At 39.5% G+C, this 20811-nt stretch overlaps 2 protein-coding genes across 4 annotated transcripts in view; one reads left to right on the top strand and one right to left on the bottom strand.

Annotated features, from left to right (window-relative positions):
• Positions 1-9814, top strand: part of vps13a (vacuolar protein sorting 13 homolog A) — a 31423-nt gene extending 21609 nt beyond the window's left edge. For 2 of the 3 annotated variants that reach the window (XM_080498860.1, XM_080498859.1), the window contains 21 exons: positions 168-300; positions 560-617; positions 924-1095; positions 1740-1899; positions 2117-2263; positions 2408-2489; positions 2591-2660; positions 2763-2877; positions 2994-3107; positions 3307-3452; positions 3573-3654; positions 3793-3906; positions 4314-4389; positions 4742-4905; positions 5032-5077; positions 5449-5572; positions 5727-5841; positions 7558-7643; positions 8128-8251; positions 8424-8498; positions 8653-9814. In XM_080498860.1, coding sequence (XP_080354986.1) covers positions 168-300; positions 560-617; positions 924-1095; positions 1740-1899; positions 2117-2263; positions 2408-2489; positions 2591-2660; positions 2763-2877; positions 2994-3107; positions 3307-3452; positions 3573-3654; positions 3793-3906; positions 4314-4389; positions 4742-4905; positions 5032-5077; positions 5449-5572; positions 5727-5841; positions 7558-7643; positions 8128-8251; positions 8424-8498; positions 8653-8700 — 2251 coding nt within the window. In that variant the 3' untranslated portion in view covers positions 8701-9814. Of the gene's footprint in view, positions 1-167; positions 301-559; positions 618-923; positions 1096-1739; positions 1900-2116; positions 2264-2407; positions 2490-2590; positions 2661-2762; positions 2878-2993; positions 3108-3306; positions 3453-3572; positions 3655-3792; positions 3907-4313; positions 4390-4741; positions 4906-5031; positions 5078-5448; positions 5573-5726; positions 5842-6899; positions 6983-7557; positions 7644-8127; positions 8252-8423; positions 8499-8652 lie in introns of those variants that run through there. The other variant, XM_080498861.1, reaches the window with a different exon arrangement.
• Positions 9815-10314: 500 nt separating this feature from the next.
• Positions 10315-18750, bottom strand: LOC308131969 (guanine nucleotide-binding protein subunit alpha-14-like; the record flags this gene model as incomplete). Its single annotated transcript, XM_080498894.1, has 7 exons — positions 10315-10505; positions 10716-10869; positions 10960-11089; positions 11609-11737; positions 12526-12680; positions 12976-13160; positions 18630-18750. 7 exons carry the CDS (start codon positions 18748-18750, stop codon positions 10315-10317), a joined length of 1065 nt encoding a protein of 354 aa, XP_080355020.1.
• Positions 18751-20811: the final 2061 nt, after the last annotated feature.

Raw genomic sequence — 20811 nt, 5'->3', positions numbered from 1 at the left:
GATGGATAACTTTTGGTGGACCAGCTCTGTTACATTGTCCTCTGTCTTACTTTCACACTGTTCCCTCATCTTTCATATTTTGCTTATTGTCATCTAAAATCAGTGACCAATGTTTTATTTCAATAGTTGTGTATATATATAATTGTGTCTGGATGGGCTTTCTGCAGCTCTGAGAAAGAGACGGAGCAGGAGCACCTGGAGCCTGGAAAAGCAATTCACTACACTTGGACCAAGCCCACTGGGTCCCGTGAGCTCTGCTGGAGTTGTGGTTCTTACTCTGGGAAGCTGAAGAGTGAGGAGGTACTGTAGCTGAGAAATTGTAGTTTAACTCAGAAAAATATAGTTTGGCTCCCTGAGCAAGACCTTTGACCCCCATCAGCTCCTTGGAGCGCCATAATGTGGCTGCAGAGAAATCCTAGGATTGGTCAATGTTGGGAAAGAAAGGACTTTACACAAGAGGATTAATAAAGTGTGATTAGTTTCGTTTTAGTTGGTTAAAAAAATGCATTAAATGTTCATTAATATGATGTCGTCTCTTTTTCTGCTTGCACATTCTCAGGATCTGCTCGATAACATGGACGGCAAGGGAAAACTTTTCGTGATTTCCTTTTACGAAGGTGAAGTACAAGTACCTTTCCCACACCACTTTTATTCTACTTAATGTCTGTAAGTTTAAATAATTGAGATCGTATCTTGATCTGAACAGTTTCACATTTTACTGTTGGTGCAAAAATCCCGGATCTTCACATTTCTCAGGTTTTCACCTGTGCTCTCATCACCGGTGAAATAAACTCTAAAGCTCTGAATAACCAACAGGTCATATTCCTGTAAATAATCCTATTGTCTCACCCGACTGCTGAACACACGCATGATAACATTTCGTAATTGTTGGGTTGCGTTTCTTGTCTGTCGTCGATCTCCAGGTCTCCAGCGTGTCGTGCTTTTCACTGAGGACCAGCAGATCTACGGCGTGCTCTGTGAGAGCGAGAGGGTGCAGCTGGCAGAGCAGGAATTCATCCTGTCGCTGCAGAACGTGGGCGTGTCTCTGGTCAACAACAGTAGCGGGCAAGAGGTCTCCTTCATTGGTATCACAAGGTACGCTGACATTGTTTTCAGCAGATGTCGATTACATTATTGCAGTTACAAGTCCTTTCTATTTTACGAGCATCCTTGTTCACATATAGAGTTGTTGTATATATATATATATATATGTAATTACAGGCCTTGTGTTTTGCGGCATTCACTTGCTGCATGGTGTTCATTCTACACTGCTTGGTTATTGTGGTCTTATCTGTTTTGAAGGACTTAAAATGTGGATTGATTACTTAACATCAATACATGCACAATTTGTATGACATTTTCACATTTGAAGAAGTCTGCCTCCATCGTACAAATGTAATTTTTTATTTACACCTTCCCGACCCTCTTCTGTTACAGGGTAGTAAGAACCATGTGGTACGGTTTAGAGATGGAGGTGAAGACCATACGACATAAATTCACTGTGGCAACTCGTGATAGAAAAAAAAAATCCAATTATCCTGCTTGCTTTTGTTTTAATTTATTTTGTTTTGCTTTTAATATTTGATCATTTTTGTCTTTTTTTTTTTTCTGTCTCTTAAACAGAGAAGAACTTGCAACTTGAGAGAAAAGTGTACATACCTGTATAACTATGCTCCATGGTGAACTGCAGTGTGATGCTCGTTTCAAATCACATTGGTTTGTTTTTCTACTTGTTTCAGCTCTGATGCTGTGTGGGAGGCAAAACCGAAGAAGAAGAAGAAGAGTCGGTGGAAGACTTTGACGACGAAAGAGACTGACATGTTGGAGAGCAGCTTCAAAGATTACCTGGACTCTGGACCCGTAGACAATGCCATTGTCGAACTGGAAAACGGTTTCCAGGTTTGCCTCTCAATGCTGCATCTTCAAGAGTTTTATTTTTTAATGTCATATTTAGTACCAATTCAAGCTAAAGGTGTCAGTTTTGTGTTGGCTACATAGGGATTATACACAGTCATAAAACTGATTTCATTATGTTGCACCTCTGGTGGTTGACTAATTGACAACGATGAGAGAAAATGAGTTGTGGGAATGTTTGTTGTGTGTAATTGTCTCCCAGGTGAGCTTCACTCCCAACGGCATGGATATGCAGATGCTGCAGCCCACTGATGCTCCTCTCAGGAGGCACTTCCTCCCCGGAGTCAAGGTGGAATACAGCATCTCTCCACGACAGAAAGCCTACCGAGTTCAAATCAACCGGATACAGGTGAATACAAATACTGTTTAAAACTGACAAGAGTTGTTGGGGAGTGAGAACTATATGCTGGTCGGATTTTCTTTAATCTGTTGTACATCAGACAGAGTAGTTCTTTTAAATATGTTTTTCCTGCTCGTAACTCTCCCGTTGTAGATTCAGAATCAGCTGCCAGGGGCGATCTTCCCCTACGTTTTTTACCCCGTGAAGCTGCCAAAGTCCATCACCATGGACTCAGGTCTTTCACTCCTCCTGCTTTTACTACAACTAGCTGTTTTCATGCCATTTATTTGCCTCTAATAAATGTGTTTTGTTTTTTTTCTTTCATTCTTTCCACAGAACCCAAACCTCTAACCGACATCAGCATCATTACCAGAGCAGCAGGGCACTCGGATATCTCTCGCATCAAGTAAAGTGCATTTCTCCTAAATCTCCTCTCTCTTCCTTCTGTTAGCGCTCCTTTTCATGGGACTTTTTTTGATTCGCTGACAGATATGTTTGTGGATTTCAGATACTTTAAGGTTCTGATTCAGGAGATGGATCTGAAGCTTGATCTGGGTTTCCTTTATGCCATCCTGGACCTGTTGAGTTCAGAGAACACCATCGCCATGACTTCAGAACAGGAGGTCTGAAAATACTAGCATTTGTTTGAACACTATGCCTCGTTGACATTCTATTAAGCTCAGTATTTCTTATGCTTATGTATATTTTTTATGTATTTGTGCTCTTCTTCTTGCTGTAGGTGGAGCTGTTTGAGAAAGACATAGAGTATATAAAGACAGAACTGGAGCATGCCGCTGCTGCTGACACATCTCCAATCAGTCTCTATGAGTACTTCCACATCTCCCCCATCAAAGTGCGTGAATCCAACAATTATGCAAATATGAGCAAAAATGAATCACCACATTGTCTCTTCCATTGTCATTACCTTCACTTAAAAAAACTGAATTTACCGTCTTGTGCTATTTACACAAGGGATAGGGTGATTGGAGTTAAATATATACAGCCAATTACAGTGCATAGTTTAATGTGAGTGTCTTGTTTTCTGTTTTCAGCTGCACCTGAGTTTTTCTCTGAGCTCGGGAGGTGACGACGGCTTGAAGGAGAAGCGAGATTCTGAGCTGATCCCTGTCCAGTCGCTCAACCTGCTGCTGAAGAGTATTGGAGCAACGCTCACCGATGTGCAAGACGTTGTGTTCAGGTATGAATCCCCAACACGATAGAATGCATTCACATGCATCCGATTTATTGTCATCATTTTATCTCAGTCCTCTTAGTTAGTGGAGGAATCCTGGTTTGCTTAGCCCTTCATTTGTTTCAGACTGGCCTTCTTTGAGCTGACCTTCCAGTTTTGTACCACTCAGCAGCTACAAAGTGAGGTCATCAGACACTACTCCAAGCAGGTAATGCACATGCATACACTGACGGTGACATCTTCAGTATGGATTTGTGATTTGTTTTTCTATTGTCTACATTTCAAGTAGAGAAATAAATGAACAACCTGAAGACATAAGTCAAACTTGAATTTCTGTGCATTTCAGGCCATTAAACAGATGTACGTCCTCGTGCTGGGGCTGGATGTGCTTGGAAACCCGTTTGGCCTCATCAGAGGATTGTCGGAAGGGGTGGGGGCTTTCTTCTATGAGCCCTATCAGGTAGGAATACACCATACAGTCATACAAGTCGCTGTGGAAATCTCTGGGGAAGAGATGCTTTACTGTATCCAATCTCGTTCCATATTGTGTGAACAGCTATATACAATATCTTAAGTGTTAAAAAGATGTAAACATCAGGTTCAATATTCAGAGTTTCTCCATCACATACCACACAGGATATTCATTACATTGCAATACTGCCACCATTATAGTCCCATGATGCAAAGTTTTGCCTATTCAACACTGTTATGCATAGAAAACAAAATTTGATCAATGCTGATGCAATGAAAAAACATTTCTGATCGCAGTTATTTTTTTCCAATGAGTCCATTATTGTCTTCACAAGATATGATTTCTAATGTGTGTGTGGAGTACATGAGTTGAACTTGTGCTGTGTGTGTTTCCAGGGAGCGATCCAGGGTCCTGAGGAGTTTGTTGAGGGAATGGCTCTTGGGGTGAAGGCTCTGGTTGGAGGAGCTGTAGGTGAGAACAGACCAAGTGCTCATTCAGAACACGAGTTCTTAAAAATCATGTTAACATTATAACCGCAAGTCTTTGTTTTGCTTCAGAAAAGAACAGACATTTTATGAAACTTTAAAATGTAGCATGCTTGTTCAGACAAATTCATTTCCCACGGAGTCTGGAATGCAAGTGTTAAAACAATTTGGCCTGTTCACATGTTAAATTTCAGCATTAATTGCCTCAAACAACAGGATGCAGCTGGAGTGACATGGTTTTTGCATGCTCGAATTAGTTTGTGCAAAGATAGATACATTTGTGCTTTTGGGAATACTTTCTATTTTGTATAACTGATTTGCCTTTTGATGCTATACAGGCGGTATAGCAGGTGCAGCTTCAAGGATAACGGGCGCCATGGCGAAAGGTGTCGCTGCGATAACCATGGATGAAGACTACCAGCAGAAACGACGAGAAACTATGAACAAACAGCCCAGTAGTCTGAGAGAGGGACTCACCAGAGGAGGAAAAGGACTGGTGTCGGTACGTACACAATATTTACTGTTTATTAATAAAAAATATAATGAGATATTTAATCTGTAGTATATCAGCATGGAACATTTGATATAGTCTTTTAGAATAATACTGCAAATGTGTTTTTGTTTTCAGGGATTTGTCAGCGGGATCACAGGGATCGTTACCAAACCTATTAAAGGTATTTTGAAAATGGTGATCAAGTATAGGTGCAATGAAATAACAGAATAAAATATATTTTTCAGTCATGTATTTGTTCAGCCATCACCTCAATTGGGCAGCAGCCACACAGGCTTATTAGACTCTAATTTTAAAAAGAAGACTGTCCCACATACAATGCAGAATTGCACACATTAATAATGATATAACAAAGAGTTATTCCAAAACATTAAACTTGTAGAAATGCAGACGAATGCCATGTAGTTGGATCATATAGCCTATAAGTGTTTTTAAAATGAAAAATGCATCGTAACATCTTTGATTAGATTTGATTCTGTTCATTTTGAGGAATACTTAAATCCACATGAGTAAATGTGATGTGTTGTTTCACAGGGGCCCAGAAGGAAGGGGCAGCAGGCTTCTTCAAAGGTGTCGGGAAAGGTTTGGTTGGTGCAGTAGCCAGGCCAACAGGGGGCATTATTGACATGGCCAGTAGCACCTTCCAGGGTATCAAGAGGTAATATGTGTTTCTGTCTGCCTTGTGACTCTTATGTAGATAAGCAGTGTACACACACACCCTCAACTGTATTGATATTTAGTGATAAAAACGAAGTAGCCCAGAGTTGTGTGTCCAAGCAGTAATATTGTGTCTTTGTGTGTGTGTTTTTTAGGGCTGCTGAGACGTCGCAGGATGTCGAATCTCTTCGTCCTCCTCGCTTCATACACGAGGACGGCGTCATCCGGCCGTACAAACAGAGGGAAGGCCTCGGGAGTCAGATGCTTCAGGTATGACAGAATCCTCTGCAGCACTTTGAGCTCCACAGGCAAACCTGAGAAACAAAGCAGCTCAACACTTCTGTTGGACTATTTTACTTCAATGTACCTAAACGTAGACCAAATAGGCAGCTTACTTACTGGACTGATCTGAATACAAGACAAACCCCGCCCCCTGTAAAAGGCCCCTGTGTTGAAAAACACTCAGTTTTTATAACTCACAGGACCTCCCACAAATCTGCTGCCTTGCTGGTTTCCCTCTGGCTGTTGCACACCGCGTCATCCTCGCTGCCCTCCAAACCATTTATGATACGCCACCTTAAAGTCTTTGAATGAATTGTCAACAAACAAGTCAGCACCTGTCACTTGCTTCTCATCCCTCATATGATCACTGACTCACATTTCCATACACACAACTGAAGTTTGACTGTTTCAGTCAGACCAGGTCTCATCCAGCATGTTCCTTTAGCTTCTGAGGACCAAACGAATGGTGATCCTGTTTTCAGATTTATTTCTGGAAAGAAAACGTAGTTTGATATTCAGAGCTACGCAATATTGGAATAGGGATGTTGAGCCTTTCCTGCCTTGGTTTGTATCGCACTGGTTTTCGAGCACTGTGTGTCTAGCACACTTTAGTAGCTGTGTCCTTGATTTTCCTCTACATCTTCAATCCGTCACTGTGGTCAGTTTAGTACATGTCCATTTAGTAATATGTTCCATTTGTTGAACAAGTAAATCCAACCTATATTCTTTCAGCTATTGACAATAAGTGACATTTAAAACCTGAAACCTTGTATTTCCACACAAACTGCAGAGGTGCAGGATGGATTTATAGTCGGGTTCTTTATTTCAGAATCATTACAATAAAACATTCTGTGCATTATCCGCTCAGTAACTCTTCACAAGCCAAGTGATTTTTGTAAGCGTGAGGAAAGAATGATCCAGACAAGAATAATCAGAACATTTATTTCCTCTTTTCAGCTCACTGCCCTTCACAGTAATTGTTTCAGTAGGAAAAAAAGCTCTGCTTCTCTGCTCTGACCGTCGCTCTCCTCTTGTCATGTCCACAGAGGCCATTGCTTTACAGGGAACGGAGTAGAAGTGACTCTGAGGATGAGGATGAGGTTGATGAGTGAAATGAACCTAGTTGTGGTATCTGCAGTGTAGCTTCTGTGTAGTTTCTATTTGAAACCATTGTTGGTAGATTTTAATTAATCAAAACAGTTTTGAATAATTTAATGAAGTGTATCTAGTTTTGTGTCATTTTTCTGTTGCTTATTCACTCAATTGCTTTCTTTGTCTCTTTATCTGCTGCCATGTACCTCATATCATTTGTATGTTTTTCCATCGTTTCTTTTTTTTTTTTCCTGCACAGAAGAAACATTTTTCCCTGTGTTCATTCCTTCATTGTGTTTGTTTCACCCATTTTTCTTTTACACTGTCACTGTCATTTTGTTCAAATAAAGGTTTTCCTTGTGAACATACACATTTCATTGTCTTTGTTTCAACCCATCTCCCCTCAACTTGTTTTCCGCTTCTTGACCGAAAAGTTGCCTTCACGTCATTCATTCACCGTTTCAGCAGACACATTCTTAAAATAGCAAAAACAATATTTTTTAACTTGTTTTGAAATACTTCTTTAAGCCAAATGTTTCACCATTCAGATTTTAGTTTGCATCCGACCTGGTTTTGGTCTCATGTGTTGTTTTACTCTTTTGACTTTTACAGAAAATCGAGAATGGGCGTTTTGCCAAGTACAGATACTTTGCTCATGCTAAAGTCAATGAATCTGACTTCCTCATGATCACCAAAAGGTGAGTGTTTCTTTAACTTTACTGAAACCTGCTTTGTCATCCTCAAATACAGATTTATTTAAAATGTACATTGAATGTAGTGTCTGTACCAAATGCACACGGAGGAATATGCCTGAACGTGTGCAATTGAGAGTGATCATGCTTCTTTTGTCTCGGTGAGATCTGAGATGTTTTTCAGTATTCATTTATTCCTGTCCTGTACAAACGTGAAAAAGCAGGCACTTTCAAAATGAAAACAATGATCATGTTTCATTCTCACGAAAGTGTTTCATTAAAGTGTGCCTGTGTGATTTTGACAACCTTCACAGTGGACAAAGTTTCAGTCACTCTCGGCCCGATCCGGTTTGAAATCCTCCGCTTTAGGAAGATTTGGGTTGGATTAAAACCTTGCTGGTCTTCCTGTCTCACTCCAAGTGCAGCTGGTGTTCCATCCACAAGATACATATTTCCTTATCTGACATTCTTTCTTTTCTTTCTTCACCAGGGGGATATTTTTTGTGACCAAAGGCACATTTGGCCAGTTGACCTGCGAGTGGCAGTATCTGTTCGAGGAGTTCACAAAGGAACCGATGATTGTAGAGGACCGCCGCCTTCGCATTGAGGCCAAGGCACAGACATTAATTCTTAAACTTGACCACTATCATAACAGTACTTCTTCTACCTCTACCTATTCTGCTTTTTGCTTTTGCTTCTGCTTCTTCTTGATGCTCTTCTTCTTTTTTTTTTGTTGCCATTATTGATATTATTGCACTAAACTAAACCTTGTCCTGTGTGCTGCAGGAAAGAGTGAAGTCTGTCTTCCACGCCAAAGAGTTTGGGAAGATCATCAACTTCAAAACTCCTGAGATAGCCAAGGTAAACTGAAGACACTATGGCGGGCTTCCACTTGCATTTTTCACATATTTACTGTTTGTACTGCACTCATAAAACGATTGTGGTTAAAAAAGTAATTTGCTGCAACATTAATTTCTGTCTGACTGGGGTTTTTTTGTTGTTGTTTTTTAATCAGTGGGTTCTTACCAAACTGGAGGATGCCCGTGAGAGTTTACACAAATGATGACTCGTCAAGAAGATGGAAACAAGCTTAAACACACCGTCTCACACACTGCTGTGTGTGCGTACACGCGTGTGTCAGTGCCTTTGTTCTTTACCGCATGCCATTTTAGTTTTTCCCTCTGTGCGCGTGTGTGCACACAGTGCACAAACGATTCCGTTAGCTGACTGCTGGTGTGTGTCTGGGCTCCAAAGTTTGTCGGTGTGCATGTAAACAGAATCCATACACTCACGTTCACTACAGCGACTCAGAATGCATCACGTCAATCTGTGCCTCACTCTCCGACTGCACTCGTCCTTTTGCACATGACATTGATTTGTAATGATTTAGTTTATGGACACTATTGTCGTTGTATGCGCACATTTTGTAATATTCTGCTTCATGCTTCATGCTGGCTAAAGCCACTGTCTGTTAGTTTGCCAACAAGTTCTCTCAAACATGCTGTGTCTTTAATTATATTCTCTTTGTGGGTTAGAAAAAGCTAATGATAAAAAAAAAACCCATCTTGAATACCGCTGAGGCCAAATTAACCACAACTGTTGTAGCACATTTCAATGTACACTGATTATTTGACTGGATTATACAAAAGGGAAACACATTTAAACAAAACTGACTTCTTAATTCACATTATTCAAAATGTGGATCCTTAAAGCTTCCTATTTTTTCTCCTTTTGTTATACATTTCTTTAAAAATGTGGACTGGTCAATGTGTGATTTGAGGATGCATGCTATTTTTGTACTGTACTGACACGTAACAATCTGCATATATGATCTCAGATAATATCCTGTCGGTGTATATGTAGACATCCTGGTGTCTGTTTGTGTTGCTGCATTGCAGATTGTTAATTTTTATGTTTTTATACCACCACATGCAGTGCCAACATGTTGAAGAATTGTTCAGAGCAAAGTATATTTAAGAGGGGAATGCTAATTATAATCTCGCTGCTGTTTACTCAGATGTATATTTAAAAATTTAGTTTGGAGGTGCTTTATTCCTTAATATAACTTGACTTCTCTGTTGCCGTTGAGAGTGGGGGTCACACAACCGCTGCGGTGGCTTTTTTTTTTTTTCATATTGTTTCCAAAAAATAAATAAAACGTATGTTTCAGATTTGAACACTGTCTCCATTCAATTTGTTTGTACAGAAAACCTCAAACATCCAAGTCGCATTTTTCAATAAATAAATGTTTATTAAAAATGACAAAATATAACTTCTACTTGTGAGTGAGGTTTTACAGCACAACTATTTACATCCAAAACATGACCACTCTGCATTGGAACAACCATTTTGTGATAGTATGAAATCACAAAACACACAAACAGGAATCTCGATTGAATAATATTACATTCTGTATGAATAAAGGCACTACATTTGATTTAAATGTACGTACTTCACCCTGTGCACACGGTCGATTTATACAAAGTTGCCTTTGAGAAACAAGCCCACACATTCATGGCTTTGAGTATATCTGTTATATGTTCATTATTCTCTTTGGTTGTACAGGCATGCAGAAGCTTGCGTCTTTCAAATGAAAATATATTTTCCAAACTCTTTAGTGTTTCTAACTACGGCAGCATCTTGTCATGGCTTCCCTCCAGTCGTTTCCTCTCCCCCTTCACACCAGGTTGAACTCTTTCAGGTTGTGTCTGAGGATGGTATCTTTTACAGCCACAAACACGAAGCGGATGTTTTCGGTGTCCGTGGCGCAGGTGAAGTGTGAGTACAGCGTCTTCTCCTTGTCTGGGTTTTGTTCTTGGTACATTTTCAGGATGAAATCCTGAGCTGCTTCAGCATCCTGCTGAGGTCCTGCAATTAAATGTCCAGATCACGTCGACGTATTTTCAGTGGCGTCAACAGTGAATTAACAATATATGAGGGTATATTCTGTTTAACAGACATTTATGTTCAAAGAGCAAATATTACAATTAAGGTCATGTGCCTGAAAATGTAGTACAGTGATAGAGTCCACACACTGAATTACCGTGTGTCTTCATATATGAATTTAAAATGAGTCACCTGTGAATGCAGGGAAGTAGTTGGCCACGTGAGAGTGCATGATCTTCTCCTTCAGGATGTCTGTCTTGTTGAGGAAAAGTATGATGGAGGCACGCTGGAACCAGGGGGTAGTGATGATGGTCTTGAACAGGGCCATGCTCTCCTCCATACGATTCTGCGGTCAATGAGCAGCACAGAAAGAGTTAACAGTGGACACACACCCACACTCCGCAGGAGCATTGAGGTTTTGGCGGTGAGCTCTCACCTCATTGTCGCACTCTGCCAGCACCTGGTCGTACTCACTCAGCGCCACCAGGAAGATGATGGAGGTCACGTTCTCGAAGCAGTGGATCCACTTCCTCCGCTCCGACCTTTGACCCCCAACATCCACCATCCTGACACAAGGGGGGAAAAAACAGGCCTTAGACTTAATCAATATGATTAAAAGTGTGATTTATGATGAGACCGAGGGAGGGAACAGGTGGGAAGGTGATAGGTTTTTTTTCCCCATAATTCATGCATCGAAATAATATCTTTAAAAAAGGAATAGGTGGATTTTAAAACTGATGTCTATTTTAATAAACTCAAGCAGAAACCATGAGTGTAACAGAACTCACATTTATATGAGTTCTCAGTAAGCTTAATCCAATCTGTTTTATTCTCTACAGATCCCAACTGCAGACAGTTGAGCCTTCAGCCAAAAGATACTACTAACAATGAGGCAGATATGTGCCACTGCTGAGAGTTGATGAACTGAGTTTTGAATATGAACATATGTGGTAAAAAGTCAAAAATATCCTCTGAAGTATATTGATCAAAAATTGAGTAAATGTCTACAGCCCACTCAACAAATTATGCCCCGCAACTTCTGACCAATTGAGCAATAATATTTGGAGTAACTGCGTGCATCTCACTTGAAAATGACATTGTCCATGTCAAAGGGGTATTCAATGATTCCCGTGGTCGGCACTCGGACTCTCAGGATGTCCTGGAGGTCGGGTAAATAGGAGGGCTGTGCGATCCGATCCAAGTCACTGAGATAGCTGAAACACGTGGAGAGCATAATGTGGAAAATTTAACTAAAATATACATCTTTGTTATTTTCCAAAGAAGAAATCAGATTTTAGCCAAATCTATGCTGTCAGTTCAGTCCAGGTTGTGATGATCTTTTGACATCGGAAGAACACAGTGACAGGAAAAAGTTATCATTTTAATGCATTTTAGTTTAGATGGATAAAAAGTCCTAACACCAGTAAAAACACAACTGTGGAAGAGGAATCATTGGCTTCAGCTGCAGGTCGTTGAGGGCCAATCAACCCTATTCCCATAAAGGGAGGAGCCGCCCAGATACAGGGTGACAGGCAGAGCAGCGCAGCACTTTGTTCTGTGTGTTTGTGGCGTGAATTTGTTGGGCAAGCAGACTCTGTGTCTCCTCTGTGTGTGGACCCATGGGTGGCAGGCTGCCACAATTGCTAAGCTTCACAGATAGCAGGACCTTGATTAATGAGTTGTCTTTCATTATGACACATTAGCTATTTGTGTGGCCACAGAGAGCCTCCTCATGTGTTCATTTCATGTCTTCATGGAGTTAAAAAAAAAACATGGGTGCAAACTGGGGTCGGTGACATCTGATTAAATGAACAGCAACATCAATAATCAATATGTTGGCTGCATAAAATTAAATTTCACACCTTTGGTTATCAATGGTGAGTGCTGGATAAAGTGAAACACTTCTTCAGCACACCTTTATGTGTGATCAGTCCTTCAACATTCAAGCATTAGCACACGCTCTCATACCAAAGGCAACTTGGGATTTAACAGTAACTCTCACTATTTGGTGGAGTCGGACAGCTGGTACTCCCGGCGGCGCCCGTAGCACTCCTGTATTCCCCCGTCTTTCCACAGACTACTGATGCCACCAACCAGACTTTGGTCCATCTCCTCCACCTTATCCACCTCCACCTCGAGGACAGCATCTGCATGGCTCTGTACACACACACACACACACACACACACACACACACACACACACACACACACACACACACACACACACACACACACACACACAGAGTGGTACTGTGGTGAAGTGGTTAACACTGTTGAGTCTGCAGGTTTGAATCCACTTGTATATATTCACTCTTGTGTCTTTGAGAATTTTACTCATTCAGGTGAATGTTTATTCCCAGAAAAGTTGAAGAGAGGATATAATGAAAGAACAATGAAACTATCCTAAAAACAGGCTGTAGAGGCAGCAATGAGGTCTGAGGTGGACCTGTACCTGGTTTTGGGGGTCACTGAATGCCACGTTGAGTGGCTCCATGGCTCGGATCATGGCCTGCATCGATGTGTAGATGTTCTGGAAAACCAGTTTAGCGTAGCTCCTCTTGTCTTCTTCGGAGTATCCTCCTCCATGGATGATCCTCATCTGTTTGATGAAGGTGCTCTTCCCACTTTCTCCAGTGCCTGTCAGATACAGATCATAATGCATACTCATACATACTTTTCTTGATTATGACTAAGTTTCACAGCCAGAAAATGGGGAGGAAAAAATGGTTTTTAATCTTATATTTTAATGCGTCTCGAATAGAATCCAGGCATATTGAAATCAGACAAAAAGTCAAAAGTGCAGCAGCTAAAATTATCTTGGGAGTATAAATAAAGTAGTGGCGTGATGAGTTTCATTCACAAACTGTGAATGAAATCTGAATCACTATTGCAAAATAGTATAGGCAAATGAAGTGAAAATGTTAGAGAGAGCATTCTTGGATTTACTATTATTTCTTTTGATCAATGTAAAATTAAATGCTGTGAGAAAAACTTTTAAAATTGTCAAAATAAACCTGTTGATGTCATGTTATTTTATACAATGACAAGAATCTGATTTGATCATCTTCTGTATATATATATATTTTTTATTGAATTCATATAGATAGACAGGATATAAGCCATCCATCACTTCAGAACTAAAAATCATCCACAAAGTGGAAAAATGGAAAAATGGTAAAAGAAGAGGAACGTGCGAAACGTATTATGGGAGGTCAGGGATTCTCAAAGTATGGGAGAATAAGCCTAACACAGCTTAAACCACATTGCTCCAGATCTCCTCATATTTGTCACATTGTAGGATATTAGTACCAACCTTTTATTTATGTGCAATAAAAATAACTCTTTGCGTGTCAGCTCTCTGGCACCCCCTCAACCCACTTTGATTGCCACTGCGTAAAGTACATCCACTTACAGCTTGTAGAGTCCTTTAGCGAATGGAGCTGTAACTGAGGTCATAGGAAACGTCATGCATTATCAAAGAGCCTCTGTGTTTGTTGCTGTTGCATAGTAAATACAACTGAAGTAAATAAACAATTGCAGGAACAACTGTTGATGACTATCTTGTTCATGCAGGATTAGAAAGGCAAACTGGACAATTTGAATGCAGGACATTTGACTTCCAAAGGACACCTTTCAATATCTGGCTGCAGGAATGGAAGGACTGGTTCAACCTCTGAGCTGCAGTCTGTTGAAGGCCTGAGCTCGGTTGGAAGACAATTACTTTTTATGACTTCAGAAGTGTGGTAATAATTACAGAAGATCATAGATAGAAAATATTGCATGTGGAAGCAGCTTCATTCAATCTTGCCACCTGCATTGCATGTCAGCTCATGAGTGTTTTCATGATGCCTTGTTATACTTTGTGGAGGCTATTTTCTTTAAAGCAGTCTCCAAGAATTTAACAACAGTATTTTTTGACACCAACATCTTTTGTGTTTGCTATGTTGAGAACATTACCTCTGTGTGGTGTGCTATTGTTTATTATTTTTTTTCCACATACAATTAGGTACAAGCATACCTTCTAAGATTGTTCACTAACTTTGGATTCCGTGATTTCCACTCACATCTTCACTGGTTGTTCAGAGGTACACATACTTTATTACTCTTACAGCACAGGCGCCTAATGTTCTCATTCAGACCACATGATGCAGACTCTATTTGTTTAACAAATGTGTGTGTGTGTGTGTGTGTGTGTGTGTGTGTGTGTGTGTGTGTGTGTGTGTGCGTGCGTGCGTGCGTGCGTGCGTGCGTGCGTGCGTGCGTGTGTGTGCCAACACACTGGTTTCTATGTCCCAGTCTCTCCTCTGATCAACCTGAACAGCGTCTGAAGGTTTTCTGGCTTCCTGCCTGTTTTGCATGGCATCATGACGACTTCAGTCTTTACATCTCAGCAAACAAGGCTTAGACAAATCGTCTGAATTTGAATGTAACTTGTTTACAAGTCAAGTTTCTTGAAGGAGTGCCGGGTCTGGGCTGGAAGGGTGAACACTGTCTTCCTGCAAGTCTGCAGTGTCACTGTGTGCTTTATGATTAGGTCACTCGCAGCTCTCATCCAATTCTTTTGGTGACACATCCATTACAGGCTTTTATTCATTCTCGCGACATGGGGTGCAGGGTACATCCGAGACAAGTCACCAATGCAAAAACACACAATCACACATTTACACCTTCACACCTTCAGGTAAGCCAACAAGCAGATCTTTGGATTTGCAGAGACAGGGAGAACATGCAAACTACCTCCACAGTCAGCAGGTTCAAACCAGGGACATTTTTGTTATGAGGCAACAATATGACCTATTCAGTGATTCATTATAAATTATTTTGGCATGGATCTTTATCTCATAATCAATGAATCATACAACTTTGAGCTTATTTATGTACTTTAGTATCGAGACATAAAGATTCCCATTGGACTCTCATATGGTTATTTATGGTTCAGTAATTTGGTGAACGCTAACAGATTATTGTTTGCATTCATTACATTGTAAAAAGATAAACAAATTTCAACCTTATGTTAATTTAAAGAATAGTACTAATCGGTTATGTCACTTTATTTATACATATGGTACATACTTCAAATATGATACATTAAATGTTGTATATGAATTAATTTCCTCTTTTCTTTTCTATGAGAGTCTTCTCTCAGGAAATGACCAAACTAATCAGTCAGGTAAAACATGCTCGTCATTGAGAAGGACAAATTGGTGAACTTATATTGCCCGAAAAGTGTGACCATTTGTTTCTCTGTGTTTAGCGTGTGATGGACTGATGTCCAGGGTGTATCCTGTCTTTTCCTATAGTCAGCTGAGATTGTCTGCAGTGACCCTGAACCCTCAAGAAGTCCAGTTGATGGACGAATGGATGGATGTGCTTTATTATAAATATTATATACTGGTAAATTTAATAAAGTGCCTGCTATTAACAATGAATTTAAATGTGCTTAAAGAGAACTTTATACTTTCACTAAAGTATTTTTACATGACTGTACTTATGTGGTGGTAAATGTACTCATAGACACCACAAGGACGGAATGTGTCTGACAAAGTAAATATTTTCAATGCACTTCACGTCCACTCAGTTACAACTACTGTTTTTTTTTTTATTTATATATACTGGATGGCAAAATGTGCAGCCATGTGCTTGTGAAGTGAGGCTGTTCTCACAATGATTGTGATCAGACCGTTTCCACAGACGTTCCCAGTTTGATCGGTATGTTGTCCCACTTTGAAGAAGAATCTTTCCCACTTCCTGAATAGTTGTTGGGGAAATAACCAACATTGATGCAGTTTTACTGTATTTCATTGTACTTGCAGCACGATAAAGAACAAAACCGTTTACTCTTGTTGGTTTTGTGCACCAACAACTTATCTTGTTTATTTTGAGAGAACAGTGCAGAGCATCTTCTGCAGCAGATCGGACCATACCAAGTACCATGCTTACCATAACAAGATTCATATATTTAGAGATTTTCTTTTACAATTTTTACAAGTTATTTTTGAGTTACAGGCCTCACGTGTTATTGATGTGTTTTTATCTCTTAAAGTGTTTCGAATATTTTCCTCCATCATTGTTGTGAACTGTCTATTATACGTGTGTCCTATTTTTCTTGTTGGATGTCAGTTTTACATGAGTTTTTTTTGGTTTGTTTTAATAAGCCTAGATTTTTAATGTGTGGTCCTAAGCTCTTCAGTCTTTTGTTGAATATAGAACCACATCTTCGGTCTGTGATAACTTCATGTTGGTCCACTAAATCTATGAGATGTTGATTTATGAAGTAAAATGCTTTATTTGAAGTGAAAAGCCTTTCTAAGAGAACAGTGGGCGCAAGCCTGAAGCTCCAGTTCAGCTCTGTGTCCAATTTGCATGAACTTTACATGTAGTTAACCACAGCAGCTAGTTTTGGCTTTCAAACAATCCACTGGCAGACCGAACCGCTGCCAGAGCCTCTCTCCGATATTACCACAATCCTGTGGTATAGTACTGTTTGGTGCATATATCAACACACTGTCTTATCAACAGCAGTGTCTTACTAATACCAGAAATTAACGGATAAGATCAAATTAGGCCAAGTCACTTATGAAAACCCCAATACTCAGGAGGCAGAAAGCTCTTTACTTCTTACTGAGAAGCCATAAAAACCAATATAATTAAGAACTTTGTAAATATTACATCGCCTCATGATGAGGATAGTGCTGCTAATGAATAGAATTATAATGACTGATTTGCTCTCTGCTTATCCATCACGTCATTGATATTTCCCTGCAACAATTTATTGTCTGTACTGATTTATCTAACCAAGGCCTGTGTGGCGCCTTACGGGCACCCTGGATACAACTGATTGCCCGTCCTAATTATATTCACATGATGTTGGAGTTTACCATCAAGAGGAGCAAGAAATACACGACAGTGCTCTGGTTCTGTCTTGAGCAAATCCTTAACGCCTCCAATGACACAACTTTCTGAGAGGATTCAGTGATACAATCATTATGCTGCCAATAGAAAGTTCATTGGTTTGGGATGAATAAAGGTTAAAATACACTGTTAATGTTCAGTATCTCTGTATCAGATGGGGATTTTATGAGTTGAACAGATCAATTATTTCAGCATTTTGTCTGTTGACAGGAGAAACCTTTATTCCTAGGGAGATAACACTGCACATTTGGGAGGTCCGTCACAGTTACAAAAGCAGCGATGGACCTGTTATGAAAGAAATGTCCCCCAAGGTGATCAATAAAAAATGATTAGTGTATTAGTTATTTTGATTCAGTAACACATACTGGGAATCTACTGTAGAACTACCAATTAGCCTTAGGTGTTTGTTTAGGACTGTGGGAAAAAGCCAGAGTCCCCAGAAAAACCCGCACATGCAGATTCCACTAATTCCACTGTGTAATCTACTTCACTGCTTATAAAATCACAAGTTACTAATGCAAAAGTCCACAATTTAAATCAAAGTTTGAAACCTCTGATCTGCATTTTTATTGGAAATAAATTTAGTTTTCAATAGCTTTATATCCTCATTCACCCCCCCCCCCCCAAAAAAAAGAATGTCTATTTAATTTACTGTATGCAAACTGTGCTTTCTTATCAGATATTTTAAATTACTAATGCAAATTTCACATCCATTTTTAATAATGAAGTAAAATATCAAAATGTTAAAAAGTAACTAATACAGTGGATAGTTGCTGCTTCCCACCTCAGTACTTTTACTTGTCATGATGAACAATTTATACAAATTAACGGCTGTAGTTATATTTCCACTCTTCCCACATCTGCAACGCACCCATCCACTTGTTTATTCTTATTATTCTTTAGGATCGGAGGTGCTTTTCAAAGGCAAAAGTGTTTATGCTCATACGAAATAAGCGTTAAACTGGAAGTGGCACAATTTGACACTTCTTGCACTAATCCCACCGACCGGAACTTATTCCAATGTGCAACAAATGTGATCAGTTACATGACAAGCCGTTCCCTACAATCCCCAACTGGTACTTTCTATTTCTTCACTAAATAAGTGGAAAATCACTTTCCATGTGAGTAAGGACATTTCACCAGATGAGGGTGACACGAGGGTGCAAACTACTGGAGTCAGGCAGTGACGCTCACCCAACAGCAGCAGTTTGAGCTCTCTGCGGGAGTCCTTCTTGTCTTTACGCAGCTGCCTCTCGATCTCCTCGTTGATCCTCTGGTTCTCCTTCTCCTCCGCAGAGATGCAACACCCAGCCATCCTCCAGGGACCCTCTCACACAGCCAGGAAACTTCGGACTCGGACGATTCCTTCCTCTCTTGTTCCTCTCCTCTTTCTCTTCACAAAGTCAGAGGAAAAGAAGCTCCGAGCATCTTTGAAACGGGTCCTCTGACTCAAGTCCGATTATAGGGAAATGTTCAGGAGATGAATAGGAATTTGGGATAATTTTGCGAAAGGGAATAAATTACTTCTTAGTTTTAAGAGAAAGCTCAAAGGTGTTTGTTCTATTTTCTCTCAGCAAAGCACAGCGGGAGTGTTGTGGACGCAGTGCGTCTGTCTTTATCCTGGAGGGACAGGGCGGGGTCCTGGCCAAACGGAGCGGGAGAAAATGGAAAGTCCGCTTCCTCAATAAGCTTTAAATACTGTCAACAATGAGCAGGTGGATGATTGATGTGAGTTCAGATTAATTCATGGTTAATCTGAACTCACATCCACCATAGATCCATCACCCTTTATTCAAACCAGAATGCTGGAGCGGATCTCCACCATAAATACATGTTTTTACGCGCACAGAGAACATGAAAACTCACTTCATCTACACCTAAACCGGCTTTCTTCTTCTCACTGTGGGATAAATGGACATGCATTAGACATCTTGCCGAGAGAAAGAGCCAGAGGTAAACATGATAAAGCCCCAGAAGCTGGGTTCTCACATAGACTGCAGCCTGGCAGCAGCATCTCCCACAGTGAGTCTGAAGCAGCTACTGGAAAATGTAATCTTAGAATAGTTTATATTTGCTGTCAACTCTTGTTGGACTTCGACATCAAAGTACTGCCGTTTCTTTTAGAGCTTCTACTCATATTTCCCACAATGTTCATAAAGAAATGTCATGAGTGAACAAGACTACGCAATGCTAACTAATTGTAATTTAATGTATCTTAAGGTACCTGAGCCAAGACGAAAATATACCTGGTTTTATACACTTCATTTATTCATTTTGGAGATTGGTTACATTTCACAATATAGTGCTACATAAACAAATATGCCTACATTCTAGTGCATTATGTAAACAGAACAAAAATGAAAGCATTAATCTCAATCATTCTTCCGTTTTACTATTTAGAATTAATAAACATTTGAACATGGTGTCACATCATTTATCTATTTTTCAATGAAGGTCCAGTGTTGTTGTTTTTGTTTTAAAATGTCTTTTTTATAACAACATTTTCTTTTCTTCATTTGTTGAGCTCGATGCACTGATACTTTTAAGAGAAACAACTGAAGAGTGATAAACGTTTTTTGACTTTGGGGAATGGAAAGTATGCACTTTTGTACCAACCCAGAAATAAATAAAATATACATAGAAGATAACAATATGTACAAATACTAAATGTTGTAAATCTATATATATTCTTGAAGGTTCAACAAACAATTTATTGATGTCAATAGTTTCCTATTTATTTATTATGGAATTTAACTGAGTTTACATGGGAAGCATGTTCAATAATTCTTTATTATATATTTTTTATTTTTATATGTATTTTTTTAGATTCAGTTTTATCTGTTTTGAAACACCCACTATACATCACATCATTTTATTTCTTAATTTTATTTACTTGTCATCTTAAATATATTTGTCATTTATTTCTATTTAGTTTTCATACCATGTGTCATATATATTATTAATGCTTTTTCTCTCTCATACTTGTTTTATATTTATTATTTTCATGTTCATGTTTTGATTTACTTGGTTTGTCAATAAACTTGATTTTTTTTAATCATCCATTGAGAACATTAAATATATAAAGTGTGGTTGCTTATTTAAATGAAGAGCTAATGGATAGTCTCCCCATGAAGATACACATGTTCAAGTACCATGTAACAAGAACTAATGAGTCAGATTCTTTTTGGTGAGCTGAGACACACTACTTTTCTCTTAAAGTTACACTGTGAATGTGAACATCAGTGTCGTTCACAAATGGAAAAAAGAAAAGATACAATTTAAGTGAATATAGGATAATTCTGACTTCATATTTCTGCATCCTCCTGATTGCTTTGGCTTTTCAAGATCAGTCCGTCCATCTTTCAAACCATTTTAT

The sequence above is a fragment of the Blennius ocellaris genome, assembly GCF_963422515.1.
Source record: "Blennius ocellaris genome assembly, chromosome: 7".
Classification (NCBI taxonomy): domain Eukaryota; kingdom Metazoa; phylum Chordata; class Actinopteri; order Blenniiformes; family Blenniidae; genus Blennius; species Blennius ocellaris.
The sequence above is the reverse complement of the archived record's forward strand: the minus strand, read 5'-3'. Positions and strand labels throughout refer to the sequence as shown.